Raw genomic sequence first — 26,152 nt, forward strand, 5'->3', positions numbered from 1 at the left:
AGAGCTGCAGAAACTGAAGCAGACCAATAATAAATGAAATGAATAGCCTAATAAAGAAACACCCCAAGCCCAAGAATAAGAACAAAAAATCTTAACAATGGAAAAAAACCACTGTTCACTTTTTTACAGTCACATTCAAGCCCTTACACTTGTCATAATATCTGTACACCTAAAATAATAATTGACCTTGGCTTGTTACTTGGTCATTCCTAAGTGCCACAACATAGAATGGGAAGTCTCAAAATTCTGCTCCTGAAATTAATAATTTTAGGAAACCCAGAGGCTTGTTTCAACCTACTAAAATTTTTTTTTTCTTACTCTACTGTCCCTCTGCCTGGATTAAATATTCAAGATTATCACAAAGAAAACAAAACTGTCCCTGGTATTAGTGCTATTACTGCTYCCTTCTGCTCATGTTGACAACACTGCATGACCAGGATCATATAGGTACACATAATATACTTTACATCACTGATTACTGTTTAGAAAAGCCACAGTACAAGGCATAAAGCATTGCTTGCAAAATAAGCTGAACTACTGACAATAAATTTAAAAAAAATATTCGAAGTATAGAAAGAACTTAGGTCTATTCCAGCAACTCTGTTTAAGGAAGGTATCTGTATGCAAATTCCATCTTGATTTTTCATATGACATGAGGCAGAGATACAGAAGTCCCTTTGATACTGACACATTTTTTATGTTGTTGAATTGCTTGGACAACACTGACAAAACTTTAAATTTTGTCCAAACCCCAAGGTTTGATTCTACAATGGAAATTAKAGATTTATGTTAAATAATGCCCATACTTAAGAAATTCTAAGTTTTGACAAATACTAAAGAAGTCCATTCAATTCTCCACTAGTAGTATTCTTCCATTTCTAGCTTGAGCAACGAAAAGTAAAGAGATGAGGAGTGTGGGTGTGGAGAAGAGGACAGATATCCTGATATCTGCCTAGAACAATATGCGCCCCATTTGGAGTTCCTTTGTTTTGGCTTGTTTTGTTTTGAGCTGCAAGAACTCTGYAAATGGGTGTTCCCAGCTTCTGGCAGCCATATGTGCTGCCTACCATCTGTTTTCATTCCAGTGCACTATGGAGACAAACACACTTTATTTTTAGTGTTCAATATTCCCTGATATTGCACATAATAAGGATTATATCTTAAGTGCAAGCCACTATATGTGAAAAATCTTCCAAGGATAGCATATGAGTTAAGATGATACAAGATCAGATGCGATTTTCACTACTTGTCAATGGAAGTACATTATCATTCACACTGAAGTTTYCTTGATTCCTGCATATCTGTGCTTTGTAACTGTGCTTGCTTTCTACACTGCCTAGAAGTGTAGAAAGCCAAATACACTGCCATGTATTTTAAAGATACATCTTTCCAGCAACTTCCTGGGGTGCAGGAAATTCCTAAGTATTAAGTGTCAAAACAGGATATGAAGAAATCAACAGCTGGATGATCAACTCTAGCCAGACAACAGTACAACAAGTACTTGTTTGAAGGGACGAATTCTGTGCACAGGCTCCCACACAGTTCTGTTGGAAACCATGCACCCCAAAATTAGTTTGCAAGCATTAACTGGATAGGATAGTATTTATGTAAACTTTAATGGAAAAGATTTCGTTGTTACACCTCAGTGCAGCCTTGGAAGGCACCCACACACGRCACACTGGACAGGCAGTTGTTCTTTAAAATGTACAGGACTAAGCTATTCTAGAAAATTTTGCCGATTTTATCTGTATCAAGCCATACATTCCTAGGCAAGAATGTTTTTAATTTCCCCATTTCATCCCCACCTTCTCRAACTTCTAATGAGTTGAATAAGCACTGACTTCTATCCACATGTGCCCTGATCAACATCTACCACTCATCCAGTATTGTACCATTACAAGCATAACTTAAAAACCAAACTTTYAGAGCAGATTGCAGCACAGAAACAATTACAAATAATTGTGAATAGTAATATTGCGAATTCAGAATATTACTGTAAGTTAATATTAAACAACTGTGGATGAGGAATTCCTCTGGTTTAAAAAAATAAATAAAATGTTTCAAGAGTTGAGCAGAAATGGAGATCAGTAGAGAAAATTAGTGCCTTTAGAACAGGTTACGTCTTATGTATGAAGAGATTCAAAGTGTKCACTGCTTATAAGGTACTCCAAAAGACAACTGAAGGAGTTCCATTARATTTTTTCATATTAGCTCTATTCAGCCTGAGTGTTCTTCTTATTAACTATTTCCTAAAATAAGCACTTCTATTAATTGCATGTGATCTTATAAACACAGAAGTACTTCTTGATTAATTAGACTGGCAAGACATTTTTCCATCTTTTTAATTAATTCAAACATTTTAATAATGGACTTCAGTTATTTTACTGTTTCAAGTTATCGGCAGCTATTACTCTTTCCCCAGAGATTCTGTCCAAAATTATGAGAAAAATAATTTTATCTTATTACTTTTAAATTCATTTTGCCTTCTGCTTTCCAATTATCAGATGTAGTCAAGGAATTTTGCAATTCCTCAAGGTCCTCTAATACACTGCAAAAACAATTTCTGTCTTAAAGCAGTAACTTTTTTAGCTATCAAGATGTTAAGTGAAAACATTCCTGTTGATTGGTGGCACCGGTCTTCTTTTTTCTTTTCTAATTCCACTGTAGTACATATATTAGCCTGAAATACTTTTTTGTTGGGTTCCCACTCAAAATCCCAGAAAATCTCAGAAAAATAATAGCTGAAACCAAATACAGAAGTAGTTTTAAATGGAAACTGGCAAATTCACTTTGCATTAGTCAAGCATTGATTAACACCCTCCCATACAGTACCCTGTCACTGTGTTGCTCTGTATTAAGGGAGGGAGACTCTTCTAATCCCCCTCATAACCTGTCCATTTACATTCTGAAGTATATAATCCATCACACATAGTTTTGTCACTCCTGAGCTCCCATAATCTACTATTTTTTAAGATTCCTGTGTTCACTGTGCATATGCAGTTTTCTAATAAAATCTGAATAGCTTTATATTTGCTTAGATTTGCTGAAAGGTCAGCAAACATTTATTTCAACATAAATTATTTTTGACRAACACTTCAAATCAATACAGAGGTTGGAAAGGTCAGAAAAAGGAAAAAAACTTTAAAAACACTCATCTGGAGAACATAATCCTTAATTCTCACTTATTTTAAAATAAAACCATAGTTTGAATTTTGCATTTTCGTTCTATAATAGAAAATTTCTTGTATAACCCAGGCATAGCTTTCCTTGCATTCTGATAAAGACTATCTAATCTGAACATTCACTCCATGCTTTATTCATACCACTGCAACAACTGACATCTTCTGGATAGTATTTTTTATTATATTGACTGAAAATAAATTTGAACACTGCATTAATGAACAGAAAAAACGCATAAACTTTTACAATCAAATTTGGGAATAGTATTTAAAGCAAGCCAAGACAAAAGCTTTAAAGGATTTCAACCTACATGCCTACCTTTTAAAAGATTTTTTAAGCAAATCTGAGTATCATTAAAAAGTATTTATAATGAATAACCTATTTTTTCATAGAAAAAATATKATGTTCTTACTCAGTTCTAAGCCTCAATTTCATCTTATAGGCCATGACAATTTTAGGTAAGTAATGAATACTTCTTTCAAAATTAGGTTATTTCCAGCAACTGTCATGCTTCCAAATAGTTCTAGRTGTTAAACACATGTTTACTACTTAGATATCTAACAAGGACATTTTGAAGCAATCCTGAAATTAACTTCATTTCWGCACTTCTGGATATTACACAAAATCAGTTTCTTTTAAAATGTCTAAATCTTCTAAYATTCTTTAAAATATTTTAAAAACATCACAAGCATCTGTTGTAATTGAGAAATAGAATTCAAACTGATTTTCCTAGTAGATTACACGCCCCCCGCCCCCAAACCAGCAAGCCAATCCCCAAACTCCAAATTAAAATCAATTACAATTGCTTTGTGCTTCTATGATCATGTTTTGCTTCCCAAAAATTGTTTCCTTTTCATTGTAAAGTTTAAGAAAAGGGTACTTTATGGTTCAATCCCTTAATTTTGGTGYTTGTTTTTATAGCAAAGAGATTTTCATTGTGATGTTTACCTATTCAATACACGTGCAGTTTCAGGTTGGTTTAATGGAAGCAGTGAAACAGGAAATAAGCTGCCAGCAGGAAGAAGAGGAATTGCCAACCAAATCTTCATGTTATATACCCATGGTATAATGTCTTCAAGGAATCCAAAGTACATTTCTGCAGTTCTGATTCTCAGAGGTCACTGAGTTTTATAATTATCTCCAAGCAATTTTCTCCACATCCTGTTAAGCTCTCTCTAAACAGCTGTGTGTGTTGCCATGCAGCTTCACCATCCCCTCCATTTAGAACTGCTTCCAACATAACTTCCGTCGCTCCAGAAAAATCTGAATAGGAGCAAAGATTTTTATCTATTGAAAGAAAAGATAAATAATTCAGTAAGCCATAGCTCCAAACAGTATATAATACAAGAATGCATGTTAAAAAGGCTAAGTTTTAATGGATGTTTAAGGATCTCAGTTGCAACTCCTYAGACCCATTTGTCCACTTAGTGGCAGGAAAAAAACAAACAAACAAAAAAAAAACCCAGCTGCAAAGTTTTAGATATTTTTCTTTTAATGTTCACATTCAGAAGACCCACTCATTGATGCCACCAGACACAGAAGCACCTATTCTTCCTAGTTAAACACAAGGATCTGGTATTCACTCTGTAGTCTTGCTTGTCCTGTTGCAGGTAGGGCGGTGTATATTAATAAAAATGAGTTTTCTACCAGTTCTAATTAAATGAACAGTATTTTCTTAACCTTGCTAAGAAACGCTCTTGGAAAAGAGAAGAATATTTGTATTTTGTTTTTAGTGTTTGCACAGTAGTCTCTCTATATGCACTAATTATTTCCAGTTACACCTCTGCTGCACAATATAATTCATTATTTAAATTCCACACTTACCTCCTATCAGAGCAATTTCTGCTGTAGGAGAGCAAAGTTTCCACTGTATTCTTCCACTCTGAAAGGTTTGACTGCTAGTYCTAACTGAAATGTTATCTATTTTTAAACCAACTGACTTGCACTCAAACTTCCAGCTGATGGAAGCAGAGGATGACCCTTCTTTTCGGGCTAAGTAAACCTACATGGAAAGAAGACATAACCAGCAAGTCAAAAACTGAGATGACCAACACACACATCAAATTAATCCTATTAACAAGGTCATAAAAATCTTAAGATAACACACTTTCATTCTTTGTCAAGCACCTGAACTTTTGAAACTGTGCAAAGTACAATTTTATATAGAAAAATCTCTTTCTTAATCCCTAAGTGTATTCCACAGTTAGGTAATTGCTCATAGCCCCGTACTAGGGAACACTAAACTACTTCAACATCCATAATGAAGTTCAAGCCACAAAATCACCTAGGCTTATTATTTTTTAAAGAAGAATTCAGGAGTTTTACAAAAGATCCCACCCTAATATAGAAATGTCATTGGTAGACTATAAAAGAGAACTTTAGTGTTACCATTTTCATGTTGAAGCCCAAAACCCCCAAAGGTGTGAGGTGTTACACTGAAGATCACCTATGTAATGATTTAAGCTATTTTCATGTGAATGTAATCTTAATGCTCATGAAGTGCTGACCTCCACAGATTTTTTAAAGTATTTTAGCTGGTTCTATCAAGAGCCTTCCCTTGATCAAATACTACTGAACTGCTGTATTTGAGCAAGGAAGCCAAAACAACCCATTAAATACYATTTGGTTGAAATGAACTAAACACAGTTTTGAACACTAGAAAAGCCACAAACATTAGTCTGTTTCATCTTTCATTATAATATCCATCAGAAAAGAAGTTTCCTTTTGTATTTTTCACTGTCCTCTAACTTTCAAACTTGGTTGTTTTGTTTCCAGTATTATTTGAAAAATGTCTGAATTCAGAGAAAAAACCTAACCAACAAACCAACTCATTCAAATCCTCTTCCACTGGACCAATTCTTTTGGAAAACAAACCTTTTTTCACAAAACCATGCATTTCAGATCCATAGGTTCTTACACTATTATTATCACCTACTGTGGTCTGTCTGTTTGAGTCCTGGCTAACCAGGTTATCTCTGGTTAATCTGATTGAATTTGTGATTTCTTCGCAGTGTACCATGAACCCCAGTGGTTATTTTCTGTTACTCCTAGTCTAATACTTACAAATATATTTTTTGTGGCTTTTAGATTTAAATGCCTTTCCACTCATCACATAATAAATGTTAACGAAGTATTTCTGTAGAGGTTCTTTTGGCTTTTAAGTTCTTGGACAGCTGCTGAATCAAACTCCAAAGCTGCATTTTGCAGAGCTACTAGAGGAGGTACAAAAAGAACAGGCAAACCCCAAACAATCTTTCCCTCTGCTGCTGTCTCACATAACACAAACAACCCCCTATGAAAAGTAATTTTAAATTCTTAAGACTCTTACACATTTTCTGCAGGATGCAATTCCTGCAGAACTAGCTTGCCTTACCCACAAGCCTGAGAGAGACCTGYAGCCATAGCTCCTWATTCTCAAGGCCATCATCTCATCYTTTTGAGGTGCTATTGAATGCAAGKGTGAAGTCTTTTTGCCTAGTCTTATAGATCAGTCTGACTCTGTTTTATCTGATTAGCTCAGCAGAATTGTAGTTTAGTTTCAGTGCAGGGAGAATATGTTTTTTGCAAAAGTGAGGATAACTAATCATTGCAGAATTGAAAACATAATGTGCTATGGGAAGCAGAGAGCACTCGTCCCTTACTCTGAGTTTTTGTTACTTCTCTTTTATTATTAGTCTACCCTGTTGTGACATCTTTTATACTGTTCTCCCATTTCTTTCCTTATTCTTTCTCTTTCATGCAGCATATCCTCCTCAAGTTACTCCCCTACTGCATTTTGCAAATCAGTTATGTGTACACCAGCAGGGAAAATCTCAAAAGGCATTTACATACTTAGCTCCATTTTCATCAGTGGGAAGTCAGGAGACATTTGGTAAGAGACCCTTCAGACTAGTACAATGGCAGAGGAAAAAAGCAGTAACATGCTTTAGTCCCTGACAAGAATGTTCAGTTTCATAGTTGTTTGCTGCTGTGGGAAAAGCTGTTTRCTAGTACATGACCCCTTCCCATTTCACAGGTATCAGTTATCTTCTTAGATTTAGAGCATATGACTCTTGTGTTGCTCAGTGTCTTGATACTTGGGAAGGATACTGGGAAGGGTATACAACAAGCTGGATAACTGAYAGGTTTTTGTCTTCTTGCAGATGGAACTGTATTATTTGGGATGACAATTTCTTCCTTTGGTTGTGTATCAAAGAGATATGATACACTATAAAGATAATCTCAAAAATAACAAGTATTTTTTTTTATTTTGTGAGAAATACTGCTTTTCAATAAAACAGCATTTTCCCAAAGGCCTAAGAAGCAACTTGTTTTTTAATTTGGTGCTCTGGCAAGAATTTTACCTACCTGCAGAGGATTTGATCATCCTTTCTGAAAGRCAAGTTAAATTTATTTCCAATTTCTTGTATCATCTGGCAATCTCACTGAATCTTAACAATAGAATTTACTAACATCAGCTGAATTCCATGGGCACCAAGASAGGTTTTGATTCCAAACACTGGCAAGGGTTTTCGGTTTTATTGGAGTTACCATACTTTTACTGTACATTATAGGCTTTGAATAATTGCTATTCTTACCATTTTCCAATCTGTTTCAACCTTTCTCCAAACAGACTCTGCCTTCCAAACACCTGCTTCCCAGCCACTTATTTTTTCATTGTTATTGGAAATCCGTGTATAACTATCATCTATTACATTGTAGACGAGATGGAACAGTTTAGATGACTTCTCCTTTTCAGAGGGAATAAAAACTACTTCTTTTCTTTTCTGAAAAAGTAAAAAAATACAAGCACTTTCATTCTCCAATTCCTAAATGCCCCCAAGGCAATGCTGCTTTYAAACAGTATGTTATAGTTTTGCAATTCAGTTTTGCTGCCAAGTGAAAAAAAAAAAAGTCCTTTTTAAGGGAGGCCATGGACAAAAGCATTTCTGCAGAAAACAAGTTTTAAACCAGTTTCCTACAGCAGATCTGCACCTTTTCCAGAGGGAAGCAGTATTTTAAATTTTTTAAAATTTTAAAATTATTTTAAAAATTTTCATATAATGACTTTTACAAGTAATTTTTTAACGAACTAATATAAAATTAAATAATTCAAGTAAGAAATTAAGAATTTCAGAAAAAAAGTTTATATGTTAAGTACATTTCTCATACAATGAATAAGTATATGGTTATTTTGAATAGCAAATATTCCGTGACTACCATATTCAGGTGCTTTGTATGCCAGTTTACAAATCAACTTTAAAAGTTGATTAAGTTGTAAAACTTAAAGTACAAACTTTGTAACTTCACGGTATTAGTTTTGTTTTTTTTTTAAAGTCATTGTTCTTATGGGTTTCAGCAGAAGAAAAATTAAGTCTTCCAAAATACAGAGAACTGCAATAAAGTTAGTTTCTCATAACAATTATAATATTAGTTTCTATTATCTAATTATAATATTAGTTTCTCAAACTTAGACATCCCTAAGAAACTCATTAATTGCACTTAATTGTCCCTATTTAGGATAGTCAGACATTCCATATGATGGGATTGCTGCAAAATTGAGGTTACACCTTTGCATCCTGACTCAAACCAAATATGACTATGGTTCTGGGAAACCGTATCTTAGAATAAAATAAATAAAAATCAAGCCTTGCTTTCAGAAACAGCAAAAGATTGATGTGAAAATCAATCAAGCTTATTATTTAAGAGATTGTGGGAGCAATTAGAATTGTGTAAATTAAACATTGATTTATTAACAAAAATAGTTGTTCAAAACCTATTATTAGTTAAAACCTGGAAGTAACTAGTAATAATAAACACAAACATTTTTTACAGTTTTTCCAATTGTTTTCAAGTGACTTAAACTTTCTAATTGTGTCAAACTAACTAATTAAAATGAAAAAAAAATTAAGAACAAAACTACACTTCCTATCAAGTATTCCCACACATTATTAGAATCAATGGACCAAAAATTATTTGTGGACCTCTACTGAATTAATAACAAACTTTTACCTAATGTTTTCACAAGATTTACTTGTTTCAGCTAAATGTGGCTACCTACCATGAAGTGTCATTACTTTACAGACCATAATCAAAAAGCCTTAGTTAGCTACCTCTACCATGATCATCARTGCAAAAGTTCAATACCTCTGGTCCTATTTCACCTCTGGCTACTCGCCAAGCCATTGAGCCCGATGTCCTTCCACCATATTCTCCAGGTTTAGGTGTTTTAGGAGAAATAAATTCAACAAGCTCCACAATAGTCCTTTCCAGGAGCTCTCTTTTTCTATTTTCTGACAAAGACTTCTGTCTCTGAAAAAAAGACATTTACGAAAAAATAAAGCRTGCAGAAAAAATGGTATTTGTAATTCTGCTCTAGAGTGACACCAGCAGGGAAAAATAGAATTGGAAAAACAGATGAACATTTAAAGTCTAGACCGACTGTTAGAAACATAAATCTTATATCACAAACACAAATATAAACCAGTCAAAATAGCAGTGCTTTCTCTAGGAACTTGCAGGCACTACATGGAATTCTTTTAAAATAATGTTTGTGCTTTGTTTTTAATACATTTCCTTGGATGATAAAACACTTCCATAACATTTTGTAYAGCTATTCACATGTATCCTATACCATAACTGTTCTCAATACTATTTGGAGGAAAGAGAAAGTAAGCATAATTTTTGGTCAAATTTTTCTTCTCTACGGTGAAGTGATATGGTCGACAACAGTCTTGGTTTTGTGATTAAGCCTAAAGAAAATATTTGGTTGGCCTTTCAAAGAGTTATTTCACTGGTTCTGTCATATACAAACTATGACATCTCTATTTTTGCAGATGTCAGAAAACTAAGAAAAACTTAGTTCCAGAAAAATTAGTGGAAAATAAAAGAATTACAAGTTTTCTTTGCCTACATGAATAAAACTATGAGCACTTCATTGGTAAATAACTAAAAATTTTATTGAGATGTTGGTATTTTGTCTGCATGATTTTCATGTCAAATATACAAATCTGGGATGTGAAGCCTTTCAGTTTTTTAACTATGGATAAACCCACATAGGGCTAAAAAATTAAGTCCAACATTGAATATATAAATTATTATACACATCATCTTTTTTTTCTGCTGTAGTGATCTCCCCAAGACATGCACATTCAGCCCACTGGAACCCAAAACTTGAGGCTGATAAGCATTTCAATTATTTCAAAAGCRGTTCTGACCCCAGCAAGTTTTGCTATTAGAGATCACAAAAGAAACATTTGAAGACTTCATTTGTTCTAGACAACAATACGGATAAAGGAAAGTAGACACAGAGAAATGATGAAAAACAGCTCCATCTCAACAAATTCCAGATGCCAAATACCAGTTTTAACACAGCAAGGAGGAAAACACACCTCTACTTGTGTTGATGGATGACAACCAGTGATTCCAGCAGTTTCCCATGAAACACCAGGACTTCCTGAATGTAACAGTTGCCTGGACATTTTGGATATCCCTATGCAGCACTACTGATCTTGCTCTAGYTCAGAGGAATTTTGATATGATTTATCCTAAATTAACAATACCAATACACAATTTCCTTCAAGAACGTTGATGGAGGGGAAACCCAGTGCCAGAGGTCATCACCATCACCAATACTGTGCTGAGAACTGGATGCCTTTGCTGCGCAGTTTTTGTAATAATAGCCAAAAAAAACCTGTTACAGAGCAGTGCTTCAAGATGAAAGGGCTTCAAAAAACAGATCTCTTTTATGCACAATACAAGAAATCACTAAGTTCCTCAAGTATAAAGAGCACAAGTATGCTAATTCTTGTCATCTCCTGCCACCCAGCAGACTCTTGCATAGACTCTTGCAGCAGGCTTGTCATACAAAACACTCAGACTGTGTGGAGAACAACACAGCCTGTGCTGGGAAGACCTGTAACTACATCTCCTACCAATGACATTGTCATCAGAAATGGATTGCAAAAACTCCAGCTGCCATGGCTCAAACTTCCTGCTTTTGTTTTTTTTTTTTTGGTTGGGCTATTTGGGGTTTTTTTTGGTGTTGTTTTTGGTGTTATTTTAACCCCCCAACATTAAGGTTAAGGTATTACCCTCTACACACATGTTTGGGCCACACATCTCTTTGGCAGACAAAAGTAATAAGAAGGAAGGTGATGGAAKAAGAAGGATGGTGAACTGCACCTTTCAAATCAGCTCTGCATCACATTTGAGTTGTGCTGTTGATGCTTCCTGAAGGACTCAGTGCTTTCAGGAGGCTGATAACCCATAGTTTAAGCAGACCCACTGCTGCGTGAGCAACAGATAATTTGAGGGCAGGAACTGAATTTAAAACCTTTTACAAGGAACACTGATTCATCTCAYATCAATCAGCATGAAACGCTTGCAATTCAACCCAAGTTACTAGTTTTCCTTTTAAGAGTTGACCTGGCTATAAGTAGAACTGTTCACAATCACTACCAAAAAACTGGAGCCTGRAGCAAATAAAAAACCAATTTGCTTCCCTGTTCCACCATCCAATTTCTAATGAAAGCAGTGGAAAGTTTAGGGTCCTCTCCCCACTTTTCACAGGGATAATATACAATGGACTGCAATAGGTCAGTGCCCATACAAAGTATGTAAAGAAACTTTTTAGTCAAAGTGTGCTATGGTACACAGAATAATATCAGATGGTGCATAGTCCAGAGGCTACAYAAGCATTTAGGAATGTGTGACCCAGATAAAACGAAGTATTTTTGAGAAGTAAAATAAGTACCGAAGAGATTAAATTATCCTTGTCTGTTAACTACTTAACAGCAAGCCACTCAACATCCTTTGGACCATTGTGYGGCCTCTGCCTGGCAACTAAACAGACAGACATTCAGAGAAGCAATGGCCACAGTCTTTGCTCTTTAGCAGAAAAGAGAAATAAAAGCCCTCAGATTCCATTTTCACTAACACTGCAGTACAGGTGRTAATGTATACTGCTTCTCTTTAGCTGCAACTTAGAAGACTTGAGCTCAAAAGATGCAGAGTTGGAGCTGTGCATCAAACAGAACAAAAACTGTAATTCCTCTAGTGTGGAGCCAGTCTCTAGGAGATGATGGGAAAAGGGCAAGTTAGAAGGGGGCCTCTACATCAGTCCTCGTATGAGTAGGATTCAGTGAAGGAAACAATACTACTTGAAGTGGACACTTGGGGCTGAACTGAGTAATGAAAACCTGCTACAGGACAACTTGATAGTTCCAGGGATGAGCTGCCTTAGCCCTCTGTGATGCCTGGATACAATACAGAGAATCTCAGACACCAGCTTTKTTAAGGTCCCCTTATTCCCATTGCATTGTCATCTTAGTGTGAACTTACGGGAAAGGCCTTTTAATTAGGACAAATCTAGGAAAAATACCCTGTTATTTTAGCAATTGGATGGCTTCTAAGCCCCTATGAGGGAATCTAATTCCTATTATAAGAGACAAAAAAATGAAGGAGCAAGAGCAGATACTTACAGGGATTWAATTTATTAATAAATTAAATKAATCAAACATTCTGAACAGCTACTGGACAAAAAAACGTGAATATGGGAGGAGTATCATTTTGAGTATTATTCAGTTTTGTAGAAAGGGAGAGTAACTTGCTCCTCAGAGTAAGATACCATTAAAAAAACTGACAAATGTGCTCTTACAGAATCACAACACAGCTTTAATAATACTGGAAAACAGTGGGGAAAGTGTGCAGCATAGAGATGAAAGGGCTGGGATTTTCCACATGTAGGGAAAGGAAGAGAGAAATACAGAGAATGTACTGGAAGCACAAGTATAGCTATCTTCCCTCTACTGTTTTTAAATTTTTATATAAAAAGTATGACCAGAATGCCTGTTCTTTCTGTCTGAAAAGTGCTTATGTCAGCTTGAGAGCTGCACAGTACTGTAAAGAAGGTGGAAAGCAGTAGGAAAGAGACCAGCACGAAGCATTGTCAGGTAACATGAAGCATCACCTGTTGGAGATGGCAATGACATTTTTTASTGAAGTTTCCTAAACTTATGTAAGTGAAACAGAGCATGATCCTACAGTGACATCAYTGAGATGACAAGGATGTCACAGTTTCCTGATTCCATCAATACTGTCAGGGAAATTTTTCAACTTCCTAGTACCCCATTTCCACCGTTCTTTTAGTACAGACAACTGTGGAGAAAAATGTGGTGATCTGTTTCTGTGGCCAGTGGATAGAAGAAAGGCCCCCTCAGATTAGTTTTGTAACCAGCAAGGGTTCAGGGCTTGGAGGGGACACCCTTAAATTCCTGCAACCCTGCAGACAGAGCATGCATTCCTCAACTTGAATTTCTGATCCTYTACCTCCTTTTGCTTTGCTGCTCTGGTTACCTTTCTCAGTGCTCCACTCTGCTATGTGACTCTAATTTTTCATTACTGTAAGAATTATTTCAAGCCCTGGTCTCAAGCATGAGTCCAGCTCAATTCTTCACAGCCTTAGTGTAYGGCTATAACTCTCAAGCCAGCAGGCCTCAAAAAAAGGCATAATCTGTTTATTAAGCCATCAGCTGTATACTACCACTGGAACTAAAGTTTCCATGCATGGGAATTAACCCTTGTATGGAAGGGAGGACAAAATGGAAACCTCAAAGTGGTTCAAAATTTTATGGTACCATAGTATATATTGGACCTAGTATATTGAATAAGTTCATGGTGTCCCAAGTAGGGAGTGGAAAAAGCTTAGCAGAGAGGTTCTGTAACTATGACATGAAGTGCAGAAAGCTCCACGTATCTTGGGGATGTTAAGCATGCACAGTGTAAATACATGTGGCTCTGAGTCAAAGCTCTACTGATGGTATCAATGCCTTTTGAAAGTCTTGGAATCAGCCTGTGAATCATTCCTCTCACTTCCTAGAGCCTGTAAAAAGTCACTGAAAGCAAATTAAACTTACATTTCTTAAAACTGTAAATGCTACTCTTTTCAAGTTATAGCAGTACTCATGCAGAAAACATASAGCCACCCTCAAGGAGTCCACATAGTCACTAAGGATTTGCAGTTTACCCCCAGCAAGTACAAGTCTGCTCCAAAGTCCCCAAGAAAAACAATATATACACACACATCTGTGTATGTAAGAGATATTATAATAATCCTCTCAYATACCATTAATTATCTTATTTCACATAAATCCAGCACTTCAACTGATTCCTATGTATTCAGGGTAAAATATGTAATTAACAGCATTTTGTATATCCACAGTGCATGAACATTCCTATGAGGTTACCAAATGCATTCCTTTGTTTGAGGACTTCACATTCTGCAGATACTTGTGTTTCACTCTCAAAGCCACTGAAGAAAAGCTACATACCGTTCTATTTAGTGCATTAATTGTCTCTCGCAGCGTTGCTTCGCTGAGTGCTGTCCTTCTAGAGAGTACTTCTTCATGTTTACAGCTGTATCTCCAGGTGACATCAACAACCTCGAGCACAAGTGGAAGAAAATAAAGCAACGAAAAATTGCCATGTACCTTGCTTCATTTAAAGAGGCTAGCTAATCAAAGAATGCTTTTATACAATAATTCTGGAAATCACACCAAGGTAGAATACATTGCACACTTGCTTCAGGGCAAGTTTGTTTATTATTAGCATCRTTACTCCTACCTCATCTTTGGAGAATGCAATTATGTAGGAGAGCTTCTTTCCCCARCCAGTTTCATAGAGAAGAGGCTTATCACAGACATTTTCACAGGGATCACAGTGAAGCCATCTTTTCTGAGATGAAGAATATACTTCAGTCCACACATGATCTATGTAACAAAGGCCAAGAATAAACAATGAATTATAAAGACAGAGCCTCTATTCTAATCTTGCAGAATATTGTAACTTTTTCCAATTTATAAAATAAAGGAACAGGTGAAAGAACAGGTTTTCTGTTCATCTGCATTTAGAAACATTACCAAAGCTTTCTCTTTTTTAAGATCACAGTCCCTCAGATTCAGCTAAAGATTGTACCATTCTGAAGTCAGTCATCTGACATTACTTGCTGATCTGTATTTCACCTCATCAGGCAAGACTGGAAATTGAATGCATATTGTCTTTGTTAGCTGACCTGCATAACTGCACGTGCTGCCTGACAGTTAATACAATTGAGAAACATGAAGTACGTAACTTCCTTTTGCATAGGGTTGTTTAAATGCTCCCAAAATACTGATACCTGTATAGTCCCAGACATATCTTGCTTCAAACCCTACAGCTCTGCAGCACAGTGTAAAACAGTTGGCCCACTCGCCACAGCGTCCACGTCTGGTTTCCAGAAGTTTTTCAGGGTTGTTATACCTACAGGAGAAAAACAAAACAGGAAAAACTGAAAATACACTTCACCTTTCAGAAATCTTTACATCATGTTTTGATGATCTGAACAGACTTCAGTACCGATCTGTCCACAGATGATAACTGAAATGATTGCTGTGCTGTACAAACACATCTGAGCAGAATGCTTCCACCACTTACACAACTCCATCATATGTTTATAGCAGGAATGAAATGAATCTGGTTTCTTAAGTTTTCAAGATTGATTTCGACATCTTAAAATGTCACTTTTGTATGCTGGTCCTTTTAATAGTTAGCAGAAGTATAAATATATCTGCTATAGACTCAGCAAAAGATGTGCATTACACTGTGATTTTCTACAGAAGTGTTCCCTGCAATAACAAAACCCTACCTATATATGGCTGCCAATATTAACATATTTTATTTAGAAGCTGTACTTCATCAAATYAACATTAAAAATCCCAGCCAAACCAGACAAGCATTCAGAACAAGTCCACATAAAGAAAGTACATATTGTTTTTWAAAATCTCTGACCTTCTAGAGAAATTGCTGGTTCATCAATCATTCTACCATGTTACTTAAAACAGCTTCTCTATTCTCTGAACTAATAGATTCTCATCTCTTCACAAAATGCACAAGTGAAAAGCTGTTTCTTGAAAGAAAAAAGACAGCAAAYTTCTGTAAGCTCACCTTGGGAATCTGTTGGAGAGCTGACACTGGTTGCAGTAATGGTTTTCCACTCGACTGGCATCCCACCTCAGATCATCATTAGTAGGCAACAGGTAGTCACTTTTAGACTCTGTCTGCCCACCACACCTGCTGCAAGGAAGACTATTTACCCAATGAAAAAAAGAAGTTTTAAACCAGTCCAAAAGCTCCAACAATARGAAGTCCTCTTCATTCACATGTGCACCTGTAAAATTTATACAATACACAGTTAGTGCCTATGCCAATCAGTATCACGTTCAACTAAATTACTTTTTCATTTGAACTATCTCTGGGCCTATATATGTATTTCTATTTCTAAAATATTTCTAAATATTCTATTTCTAAAATATTAAAAAGCTTCATATATTACTTAAACACATACAAAAAAAATCTTAATTGTCAAGACTGAAAAAGTTCCAACTTAAGAACAAAAAACTGCAGTCCTAAATACCACAGCTAGAATGAGAGTAAGAAATTGCTCAAARAAACAAGTCAGATATACATTTAAGCCTGGTGAAGTTTCTCATGCCTTTCATGCTCTTCCAGGGCTTTGGATGAGAAAGTTAATTAGTTTTCTGCTCCTAAATATTTTTTTTTCTATTCTTAGCTACTAAACTAGGAATAGCAATCGCTTTGGTTTCAAAATCTCAAAGAACCAGACACTGGCAGCCRTCTATCAACCAGGTGTGCAGACTTTGTAGAAACATAGCTTAATTACTGTAGAACATACGTATATACCATGTCCAATGCCCAGAGAGATACTCTTCCTTCTCAGACACATAAACATTCAAATAATTCTTCCTAATAACTTCATCATCTAGGCCACATTGCAATCATAGRTATTACTGCCTGGTTATTTTTATGCACTACAGCTTTATTCTAGTCACATTGCAGACAGGTTTGACTAATTAATATTAACATATAAAGTAAATTTGTAAAAATGCCGCTTAAAGGAAATTGAAGGCAGTTGCACCAAATTTATGCACTAGCTCCTTTTTTAGGATGGTGAAAAAAGACTAAGGTGAGTGTTTTGCGTATTTAAGCACAATTCACATCCTGCTCTGAAGCTGTAGCCATCTTTGGTACAAAAGACTCTGTAGGAGCACTAATACTATTAAACACACATTGCCAAGACCATGAAGTGCATGGGAAGAGATCATCTGTTAATCAAAGCAAGAACACCTGACTTCTAATTATAGTAAAATTTCCATTTTCTACTCATGCATGTGAAAAACGTTTTTGCTGGAACACTCAGAGAAGGGCTTACTGCTTGCAAAATGGATACGCTTGTATATTTAAACTTTTTGCTAAAAGCTGAATGAGAAGATTTCAAGCACAGGCCATCCTCTCTTTTCCTGGATAACAACATTCAAACTAGAACCCATCTGAGAAAATATGACTGCTGTGATATAAACACTCTTCTCTAGAATCGCAAAACAAATCTTTCATTAAAACATCACATGGAAGAATGACAAATGTGATTTAWTTGAACAGAAAACAGTTGGCTGTGATACACAACTATTTTTGACTGTTCAACTCATATTTCTAATGAAGCATGGCAAAGGGAAATAGTAAAATTAAATCTATACTTCAGATAAAATTACTGTAATCTTTCTAGCACAGTCTTTATGAGCCAAAAATGCTTATTATGTGTTGCAAGGCCTATCCTAAAAACAAGTGTTCCCTAGCACTAAATATTTATTCCCACAGGTGGCAGTTTTAATGCAGCAGGACAGATAAACTAAAGAAGCTGAAAGTCAATTACCCAAACATCTCATACACAGCCCATTCCRAAACAAATGCTTCTATAAAGCGCTTGAAAAATGCTTTCAAACTGTCACAATCCAATACAGTGGAATTCCAACCCTTCTCCTTTGTTTGTATCTAAATTAAGGTCTGGAAGCCATTTTGACTAGATCAGCCTGCTGGTTTGGGAAGAAGCAGAGGAACATTATCCTACCCTTCCTTCCCCTTTTTAAACAATGTCCACTGTAGTATTAGAACAGAGTCTAAGAGGTARCATTTTAACTGACAAAAACTTCACCCATTCACAACAAATTTGCATTTATGAATAWTAATTTTAGACACTGATGTCACAAKTATTTATGCCCACATTTCATATCTAGCTCTAAGAGGAAGGCATGTGAATAATCCTATTCATTTAAGCATTAGCAAAGAARGTAATAGTTTGTTTGTATCAGGCTGTATCTTGCAAAGGTCTCATTCAAAATCTCACAAAAATCACTCTAAAAAAAAGAGAAGCAATATTTTAAAATTTTATTCTGAATTAAGAACTGTAGTATGTACAGGAAAGTTGCGCTCTGACAATTTCAAAACAATGGCTATTTGAACAAGAAGCTCCCCTCCTCTTGCTGTAACTATTTCACTTGAAACTCAGGGAGTGCAACATTTGTTTCCCCAGCATTGTTTTCTACTAATTTCAAAATTAAGAGTCCAAAATTTCTACATAAAAGCAGTAAAAGATGGATGACAAAAGCAAACTAAAAATAAGAGAACAGACTAGTAAATTAGGAAGAAAGCAATTTCAATTTAGAAACAGCATTTGGAACCTGCAGACATATGACCAAATAAAAACACCCAATGCACAGTATGTTTGAAAGAACATTTCCACTTTCATATACACTTGAACTTGGCCGCATTACCTTTGTCCAGTCTTGTAGCTTGAGCTAGCTTTTTCTGCGCCTTGCTTTTCAATTCCTGGAGGGGAATTGCAGCTAGTGCTTTCTGCTGAATGGAAGGATTCTCATACATCAATACAAGATCCTCAAATTTTGTTTGAAGTGTTTTCAAGATATTTGCAGCCTGCAAAAGGATTTTCAGTCACAAGATSATTTATGAACTTTCACCTTCAGGCAGAATAACCAAGCTCTCCTATTTTAATTTAAGTCAGTCAGAATTCTATGCTCATATTTACATTATATATTTATTTACCAGGTGAAATGTTTGCTTGCAATTCAACAAAGATTGAAGATATAACCAACCACCCAAACTGCAAAGGCAGTCTTGTCATCTCTGAGCATTCTGAATGGTGCCCAGAGCAAAAAGTGTACTAACTCAGTGAGAAAACAGTTTTTAAAGAGACATCTGATGGGAAAGTTTTTGACTTATTTCTCTTCCCCACCTCATCTCCCCACCTTTCTTTCAGACACCTTTTACCCCAAAATAAAAAAAAAGGTGTAATCACTTTCATTTTCTGTACACAGCAACACTGGTTTGTAGAACTCTATTATTGATGAACTCTGCTTATTATTTCTTATTCATGAATGCTGCTTGCCTGTGTCTACTTCCTTCTTTCACAGATGATTTCTGATAGAGATTTGAATAGACAGCGCAGTGGCATACACAGAACAATCTGTTTCAGTAGCAACTGGATACAAGAACTAGGTTTCTTCAGTTACTTGAAGTGTCACCTGGTGGTATGCTGCACCCAATAAGATACACCCACAAATACTGAAATAAGCAGCTSAATTCAATAATGAAGTTGCTACCTGAGCAAACTATTTATTTCCATTTAAAAGGGAACAATACAGAAAGTAAAATGGGATTTTGAAACTAAAAGTCTGGCATATTTTTGGGGGAAGTCTRCAGCCATGCTAAATTACCTCTTCTCTGTTGCCACATCATGCTTCAGCCTTTAGCATTGTTAACTACCATCTTAATTCAATCAAAAATGCAACACTTTCCTGAGAGGCTGGCAGCAAATGTAATATAATACACACAGATGTGAGAATTCTTCAGAAGACAACTTATTTTAAAGGAGCACTCAAATTACAAGAGATTGTTTTGATACTGTATAGTACTGCACAATCAGTCCTTAATTTTTGTAAGTGCTAAAAGAAGACAGAGCTGGTTTTGCTTTTCCCGCAGCTCACAGGCTCTAGGTAACCAGTTTAACATAATAAACTCCACTGTGTCCAGATTCACTTYAATGCAAATTGAAAGAAATAAGGGACATTAGACACTGCCAAGGGCTTAGACCTTCATGTTCCATCAGCTTCCTGAAWGGGTGTTCACGGATATTGTTCAACACAGCAAGAAGTCACCCAGATTCTTTGACAAACTCAGGTTTTGTCACAGGCAAACACCATCAGTTTTACAGTAGTGCTTAAATRGTTTCACAGAAGCCACTGTCTGAAGTGTTATGCAAACATCTTACAAGCGTGATGAACCTCACTGCAGTTCTAAGTTTGGATATGTCCTTCCTCCTGTAATCACTGTGCCATTCASGAGGGGATCAGAATCCAGCCACCARAATWAGCAACTAGCCAGAGCTCTCCTTTCCCCAAGCMTCAAGAATATTTTATGAGAAGAAATGCAGAAGGAATCAATGAGGCAAAATAATGATGGACTAGGTTCCTAGAACTGTGCATTTAGGAATATTCCTCTATGTTTCAAGTGAGCCCCTTTTCTCTGCACTTACCAGGCCTCCCATGAATGACAAGGTGAAGCACACAGGGAAGAAAAAAATGCTTGCACTACAGAAACAACTCTAAATTGCTCTGACATCTGTCAGCAGCACATACAACAATAATACAGCTATAACTCTGCAGCTTACTCACTGAAAAACAGAACCCCCACTGCTGTGCAAGCAAAACGGCCAAGTCATTGCCAGACTTCCTTCCAATCAATTCAGACTACATAGACCTATCCGGTGTTCCCTGTAGAGATCAGCTGAAATACAGCATTCTAACAGAATGCCAACATTGCATTACCAAAATAGTGCCTGGTGCCACCACTCAGGCATGGGAGCATGGAAAATTAATAGTTTCAGAGAAGTGGTTCCGCAACTCTGATGGCTGGCATAYGTCAGGACAGGGTAACTACAAACCGGATGGATTAACCTCAGAATACATTGTGTCAACTTGAAATCTGCAACATTGTTCTCATATSAAGACCAACTTGTAAAGCTTTGAGTACTAAGCAGTATAGCAGCAGCAAGTAATTCTACAGGTTTCATATTCACTTCCAGCCACCATTGCAGAAGTGGCTGAAACAGTAAAAATCTAGAAACAGGCCAAAATAACCAACCCAGGAACCACCAAAAAAATTAAAATAAAACTAGTCAGTATGTTTTAGAGGCAACTACTGCCACGCTAATCTTTCCCAAAGGACATTTTGAGTGATGATGGATCACTGAGTGCTCTCTATCCCCAAAAGCCATCATTTCAAACAATGCTTTGCCATTTCTCATTCACTGATTTGAGAGGGCATTGGAAAGCAACAGCAATAGTTCATTGGCAACCATATATTAATAATATAACTTAAAGCATGCAAATTGTGTTTAAGGATGCATAAGAGAGCTTTTGGAAGGATTCATCTTAACATCAACTTTGAGACCAAAGTGACATTGGTTCTAGAAGGAAAAGCTCTTCAGAAAGTTAAACCAAAGCATCCTTAAAAGCTTCTATCAAAAGGCATAACTCAGTTTTTCAAAGATATATGAATGAAGTGCTGAGTCTTCTCCCATCACAMCAGTTAACATCAGACAAAAGCACTCTGCCTCCAACTTGATYGGRAACTTCATCTCAACYTCTTGGACAAGGGAAAMTTGGYCTGAATAACTATAAATTTGTCCTCRTYTGTCTAGGTTCCTACCTTTAATCACAGGCATATGGGAAAAAATAAAGCCATCCTCACAGGTTATATAGAGGTCATAATGCATGAACCAAGASGCTAACAATTATAAACATTATGGCTAGGCTTCTGTTCTCTTGCTGGCTTTCAACTACCAAATATAACCCTAGTCTTAGCTTCCCATCTCTCCCCTTGTTCCCCATCTYGTGGCTCCCTTTCAATATAAATCAGCTTTTTTCACCCTCATGAACAGAACATTTATGAACATCTTCAACAAAATCTGTTGCTAATATTCCATTTATGCCACATTTCATGCTTAAATTGCATGTACACTGAAGAAAACACTCAAAAACCTTCAGAAACCGTTGGGGAAAAAGGTCTAGTCCAACCTTCTCAAAGCATGATTACCCATGAGGTTACATCAAGTTGCTCTAGGCTTTACTCAGACAGAGCTTAAAAATGTGCTCATTTGGAGGCTATTCAGTTTCTCTGAGCAAATTGTCCCAACAGTTAACTCTTCTTCAATCTTTATATTCAAAACTAATGAGCCTATGAAGTTTTCAAGTGATAATTACCATTTCAAGAGATTGCACAAGTGATGCCTCTGCTTGCTGGCGGGCAGGTGGACGAACAGAGTCAACAGGTCTTGGAGGCCGTTGTGCAGCTGCCTGAGTGCCACCGACAGTGTCAGAGGATCCTGATCTGTAGATCTGGTTTGACTCATTCAGTCTGCTACTCCTCTCTCCTGCAATTAAGTCTCTGATTTTACGTAGTTGTTCRATCGAAGCTTCCTTAGGGAAAACCAGGTGAGTTTCTCCCTGGAATTGAGACAAATGGGTTCAGCAGTTCATGCAGGTCTAAGTTAGCCAATGATCTGTAGCTACAGCTAACAGTTTACTGGAAGTTAGCACCCTAAGGCTTGGCAGGAATCAGCTTTTTAGATTAGGTTCTTTACAGTAGAAACTTGAAGTCTCTCACAGCTTCAGAAGCTTACCAGAGCAAGAACATATAGTAAATCTAGAGAAAGAGGGCTCATAACATGCTCTTGTTAGTAACTTTTTTTGCAGAGCCGTTCATGGACTATGCAGTTATGRTTTGGCAGAGAAAGCAGCAAAACCAGAAATGAACTGTTAATGCTCTGTTCTCACAGCAGAGCAGTAAAATCCTAGGTAACACAGGAATATATCCAATGTTGAGGGAAGAAGCCCCTAGAATGGCATCTGCTGGAAATTCTTTTTCATAYTGGTATCTTTTAGGTCTAAGTTTTCAGATAGGAAATATTTATCTTATTGAGACTGGTACCTGGGTTGATTTCTGGGTTTTATTTTTGACTGTAGCATGATTATTGGTAGTGTAATAAGAGATCAGTAGTTATGACAGAATCAAGCAGCTGTGTACTCAACATAAAGAAACAGGTTACTAAAAACATGAATATCCTGAAGCATTCATCCTTAAACAGTTTCAGTTTCTACCACTSCAACACTTCTATTTATTAAGCTAATTTGTTTACCTACAGTTACTTCAGGTCACAATATCACTGCAGATGCAGACTTCACGTTAACACCTAAAATCACCACAAAACTAAATGGAATTATTCAACCCATTATCAAGCAGAAACAAAAGAAGAAACAGTATTAGCTATGCAACTGAAGAAAAATTTGTGAGTTCCAGCTTCGACTGACACAATAGCTGTAAGACTGAGSCAACACACTCTGAGAGACCTGCCTCAATGCTTCTCTAACTATACCACCCACCTCTTGGCTAAAATACACCATWAAAAGTCTCCTAAGCACCAATATGTGAATAAATCCATAGACCATTTCTCCCTCTGCAGTTCCCACTTATTTTAGCATGTTTTTTAATTATAACAATTACAGTAACTAACTTAACTCGAAGAGAAGGCAGAGGTCTCATGACAGCTGGACCTAAGTAACATAACGTACATAACCATACAGAAGTGTGGCATCAAATAGACAAATTAAAGCAAAGCAAGAGCGAGAGTTTTGCACCACTAAGCAAGAGCTGGGTTTTCGGCCCAGCTTTCCAGTAATTAAAAAAAGCACTTCTAGTTTAACAAGCTTTGGCGGTTTAAGTTCCACCAGGACAGGGACCACTTCAGAATACAAAGCAACCTTTGAAATACATCTTTCTGACTGCAACAGAGTCAAGATTAACTCAATACTATTTTAGGATAATATGTCATAACTTTTAAAAATGGGTTTTGAAGGACTCACCCTCCTACTACTACTTGAACAGTCAGTCTGTTGCCCTTCACTGCTGTCATGACAACACCAGTACTTGAGCAGCAGCACTATGAATTGGCTRAAAAACATTTCTGATTTTGTTTTGGAAGATTAAATTTTAATCATATCAGCTTTCCTTATCTAAATTACTATGGGGCCTTACTAATGGTAGACCCTGAAAAGAAAGAAGACCCTGGCTTTTTTTCTTTTCCCTTTCATATGGCAGTTTTAACATAACATTCACTTATATGAGTTCTGATGTTCATCTGATAGTGGATTGCTACAAAGAGAAGCTTCACCCTGCTTCCCACAATTTCCTTTGTGCCAGCATGGATATCSAGCCATTCAGTAAATGAGCAGTGCGCCTGAGCAGTAGAAAAACAATCTTGTCATGAATAAGGTTAGCTTTAGCTCCACCCTTTTTTTGAAGCAGGCACATCTAAATTCTTGGCTGGCTTGCGGCAGATACTTGCAAACAAGCACTGAAAGAAAATACCAACTGCTCTAAAATCTACTGCCTTGCACCAGAGAGGCAGAAAAAAAATCCAGTTTAAATTTTACCATGTAAACTGATGAAGACACTTGAAATTACTAAATTATACTCACCTCTTGAAACCCCATCTCAAATAAACATTCAACTGCTCCTCTGACAGGCAACAGCCTTGTGGAAAATGCTGGATTTCCAATCCGAATTAATCTGTATTTTTCTTCATAGGGATTCCTGAAGAAATGGAGAGTTGTGATTATGCTTGCAAATTAAGTAAACACATAGAAGCTGGGTAACTTCACTATGAGAATTTTTTTTAAAGTTTAATTTAATTTACATCTCTTAAGTGAAACCTATGTAAAACTTTAACTTAATTAATGTCCTTTTGCACGAAACTCTGGGAGTTACTAACTGGTGCTAAATTTTATCTTGCAACTTATGCCCACAAATTCATGTTTGGTAGTCCTACTCAGCAGGGCTTAGTCTGTAGTGACACTTAGAGACAATTTCAGATCCCCCTATACCTGGCACACTCTAATTGAACCCCGCAGCTTGAGGCTGGATGGCTTTAGTCACACCATGGAAGCTGTGCTAAAATGAAACCACTGTAGTCCCCTTGTGCTTGCTGCCTCTCAGTTTCTCTTTCAATTATTTTAAAAACCTTCTCTAAAAGAAGTCAGCCCAGGACTCGCCATTCTCTGTCACACAGCAGCGTCTACAAGCGGTAGACAAGCCAGATATAGACAGGGAGGGGCATCTCATACACCTCGAGCTGCTGGAAGACATCAAGGTCAGGCACACGTACTGCCGTGTATGCACACCCTACAGAATCACCTCGCAGAAATTCAGCCATAATTTATTATTAGAACAAACTTTGCCAAATCAGAAGCAAAGGACAACGGAAAAACAGAGTAAAAAAATGAAGTTAAAATGAAGTTAAAATGAAATTAAAATCAAGTTTAAATCAAGTTAAATGATTTGCTATGCATTCACTTGTTTTTAGGTGGTTGAATACTTGCAGAATCATGAATCATGCATGATTTCCCCCTTAATACACAAACTCTCAAACTTCCAAAGCAAACCAAGCAGTAATAAATCAACAAAAACCCAGAACACTACTTAATTTTAAAATAACGGCAAAAACACGCGAGGCGCTTCTGAACTTCGGTAATTACACAACAGAACCCGAGCTGCCGCGCGGAACCGGGGAGCGGCCGGCGGGACCCTGCGGCACCGCCCGCGGACCGAGCGCGGCGATCCCGCTCACCGGAGGATGTTGTCCGCGTAGGTGAGGAGCAGCCGCGAGGCCTCCAGGAAGATCTCCCGCCTGTTCTGGCACAGCTCGCTGACGGCGGGCGAGCCCGGCGAGGACGAGAGCCCCAGGGCGGCCGCCATCGCTCCGCTCCCCTCCCCTGCGCCCTCAGCTCGGCCCCGCCGCGCCGCCCGCTGCGCACACGCGATGGGAGCCCCGAGGTCACCGCCCTCAGCCGGGCAGCGCATGCGCGGTACGAGCGCTGAGGCACCGCCCGCGGTCACCGCCGGCGCATGAGGGGGCCTTAAAGGGCTCGGGCGGGTTKAATCCGTACCCCGCACACAATCCRCTCGCAGAGCCCAGGGATTTGATTTGTTTCTGTGCAGAAAGGGGTGCACAAGGCCAGCATGACCACTA

The 26,152-nt window shown here is 37.2% G+C and overlaps 1 protein-coding gene across 2 annotated transcripts; it reads right to left on the reverse strand.

The window, feature by feature from the left end:
• Positions 1 to 871: 871 nt before the first annotated feature.
• NGLY1 (N-glycanase 1) lies at positions 872 to 25,924 on the reverse strand. 2 transcript variants are annotated; one of them, XM_057375708.1, is made up of 12 exons: positions 25,751 to 25,924; positions 24,603 to 24,717; positions 22,329 to 22,571; positions 18,822 to 18,981; positions 16,141 to 16,363; positions 15,335 to 15,456; positions 14,782 to 14,927; positions 14,490 to 14,600; positions 9,307 to 9,471; positions 7,758 to 7,946; positions 5,005 to 5,182; positions 873 to 4,467 (listed from the first exon to the last, which is right to left on the reverse strand). In XM_057375708.1, exons 1-12 carry the CDS (start codon positions 25,876 to 25,878, stop codon positions 4,292 to 4,294), a joined length of 1,956 nt encoding a protein of 651 aa, XP_057231691.1. In that variant the 5' UTR covers positions 25,879 to 25,924; the 3' UTR covers positions 873 to 4,291. The 2 variants fall into 2 exon arrangements, with proteins under 2 accessions (XP_057231692.1, XP_057231691.1); XM_057375709.1 differs by lacking the exon at positions 22,329 to 22,571 and having other exon boundaries at positions 872 to 4,467.
• Positions 25,925 to 26,152: the final 228 nt, after the last annotated feature.

The sequence above is a fragment of the Malurus melanocephalus genome, unplaced genomic scaffold, assembly GCF_030028575.1.
Source record: "Malurus melanocephalus ecotype Western Australia unplaced genomic scaffold, MMel_1.1 scaffold_256, whole genome shotgun sequence".
Taxonomy (NCBI): domain Eukaryota; kingdom Metazoa; phylum Chordata; class Aves; order Passeriformes; family Maluridae; genus Malurus; species Malurus melanocephalus.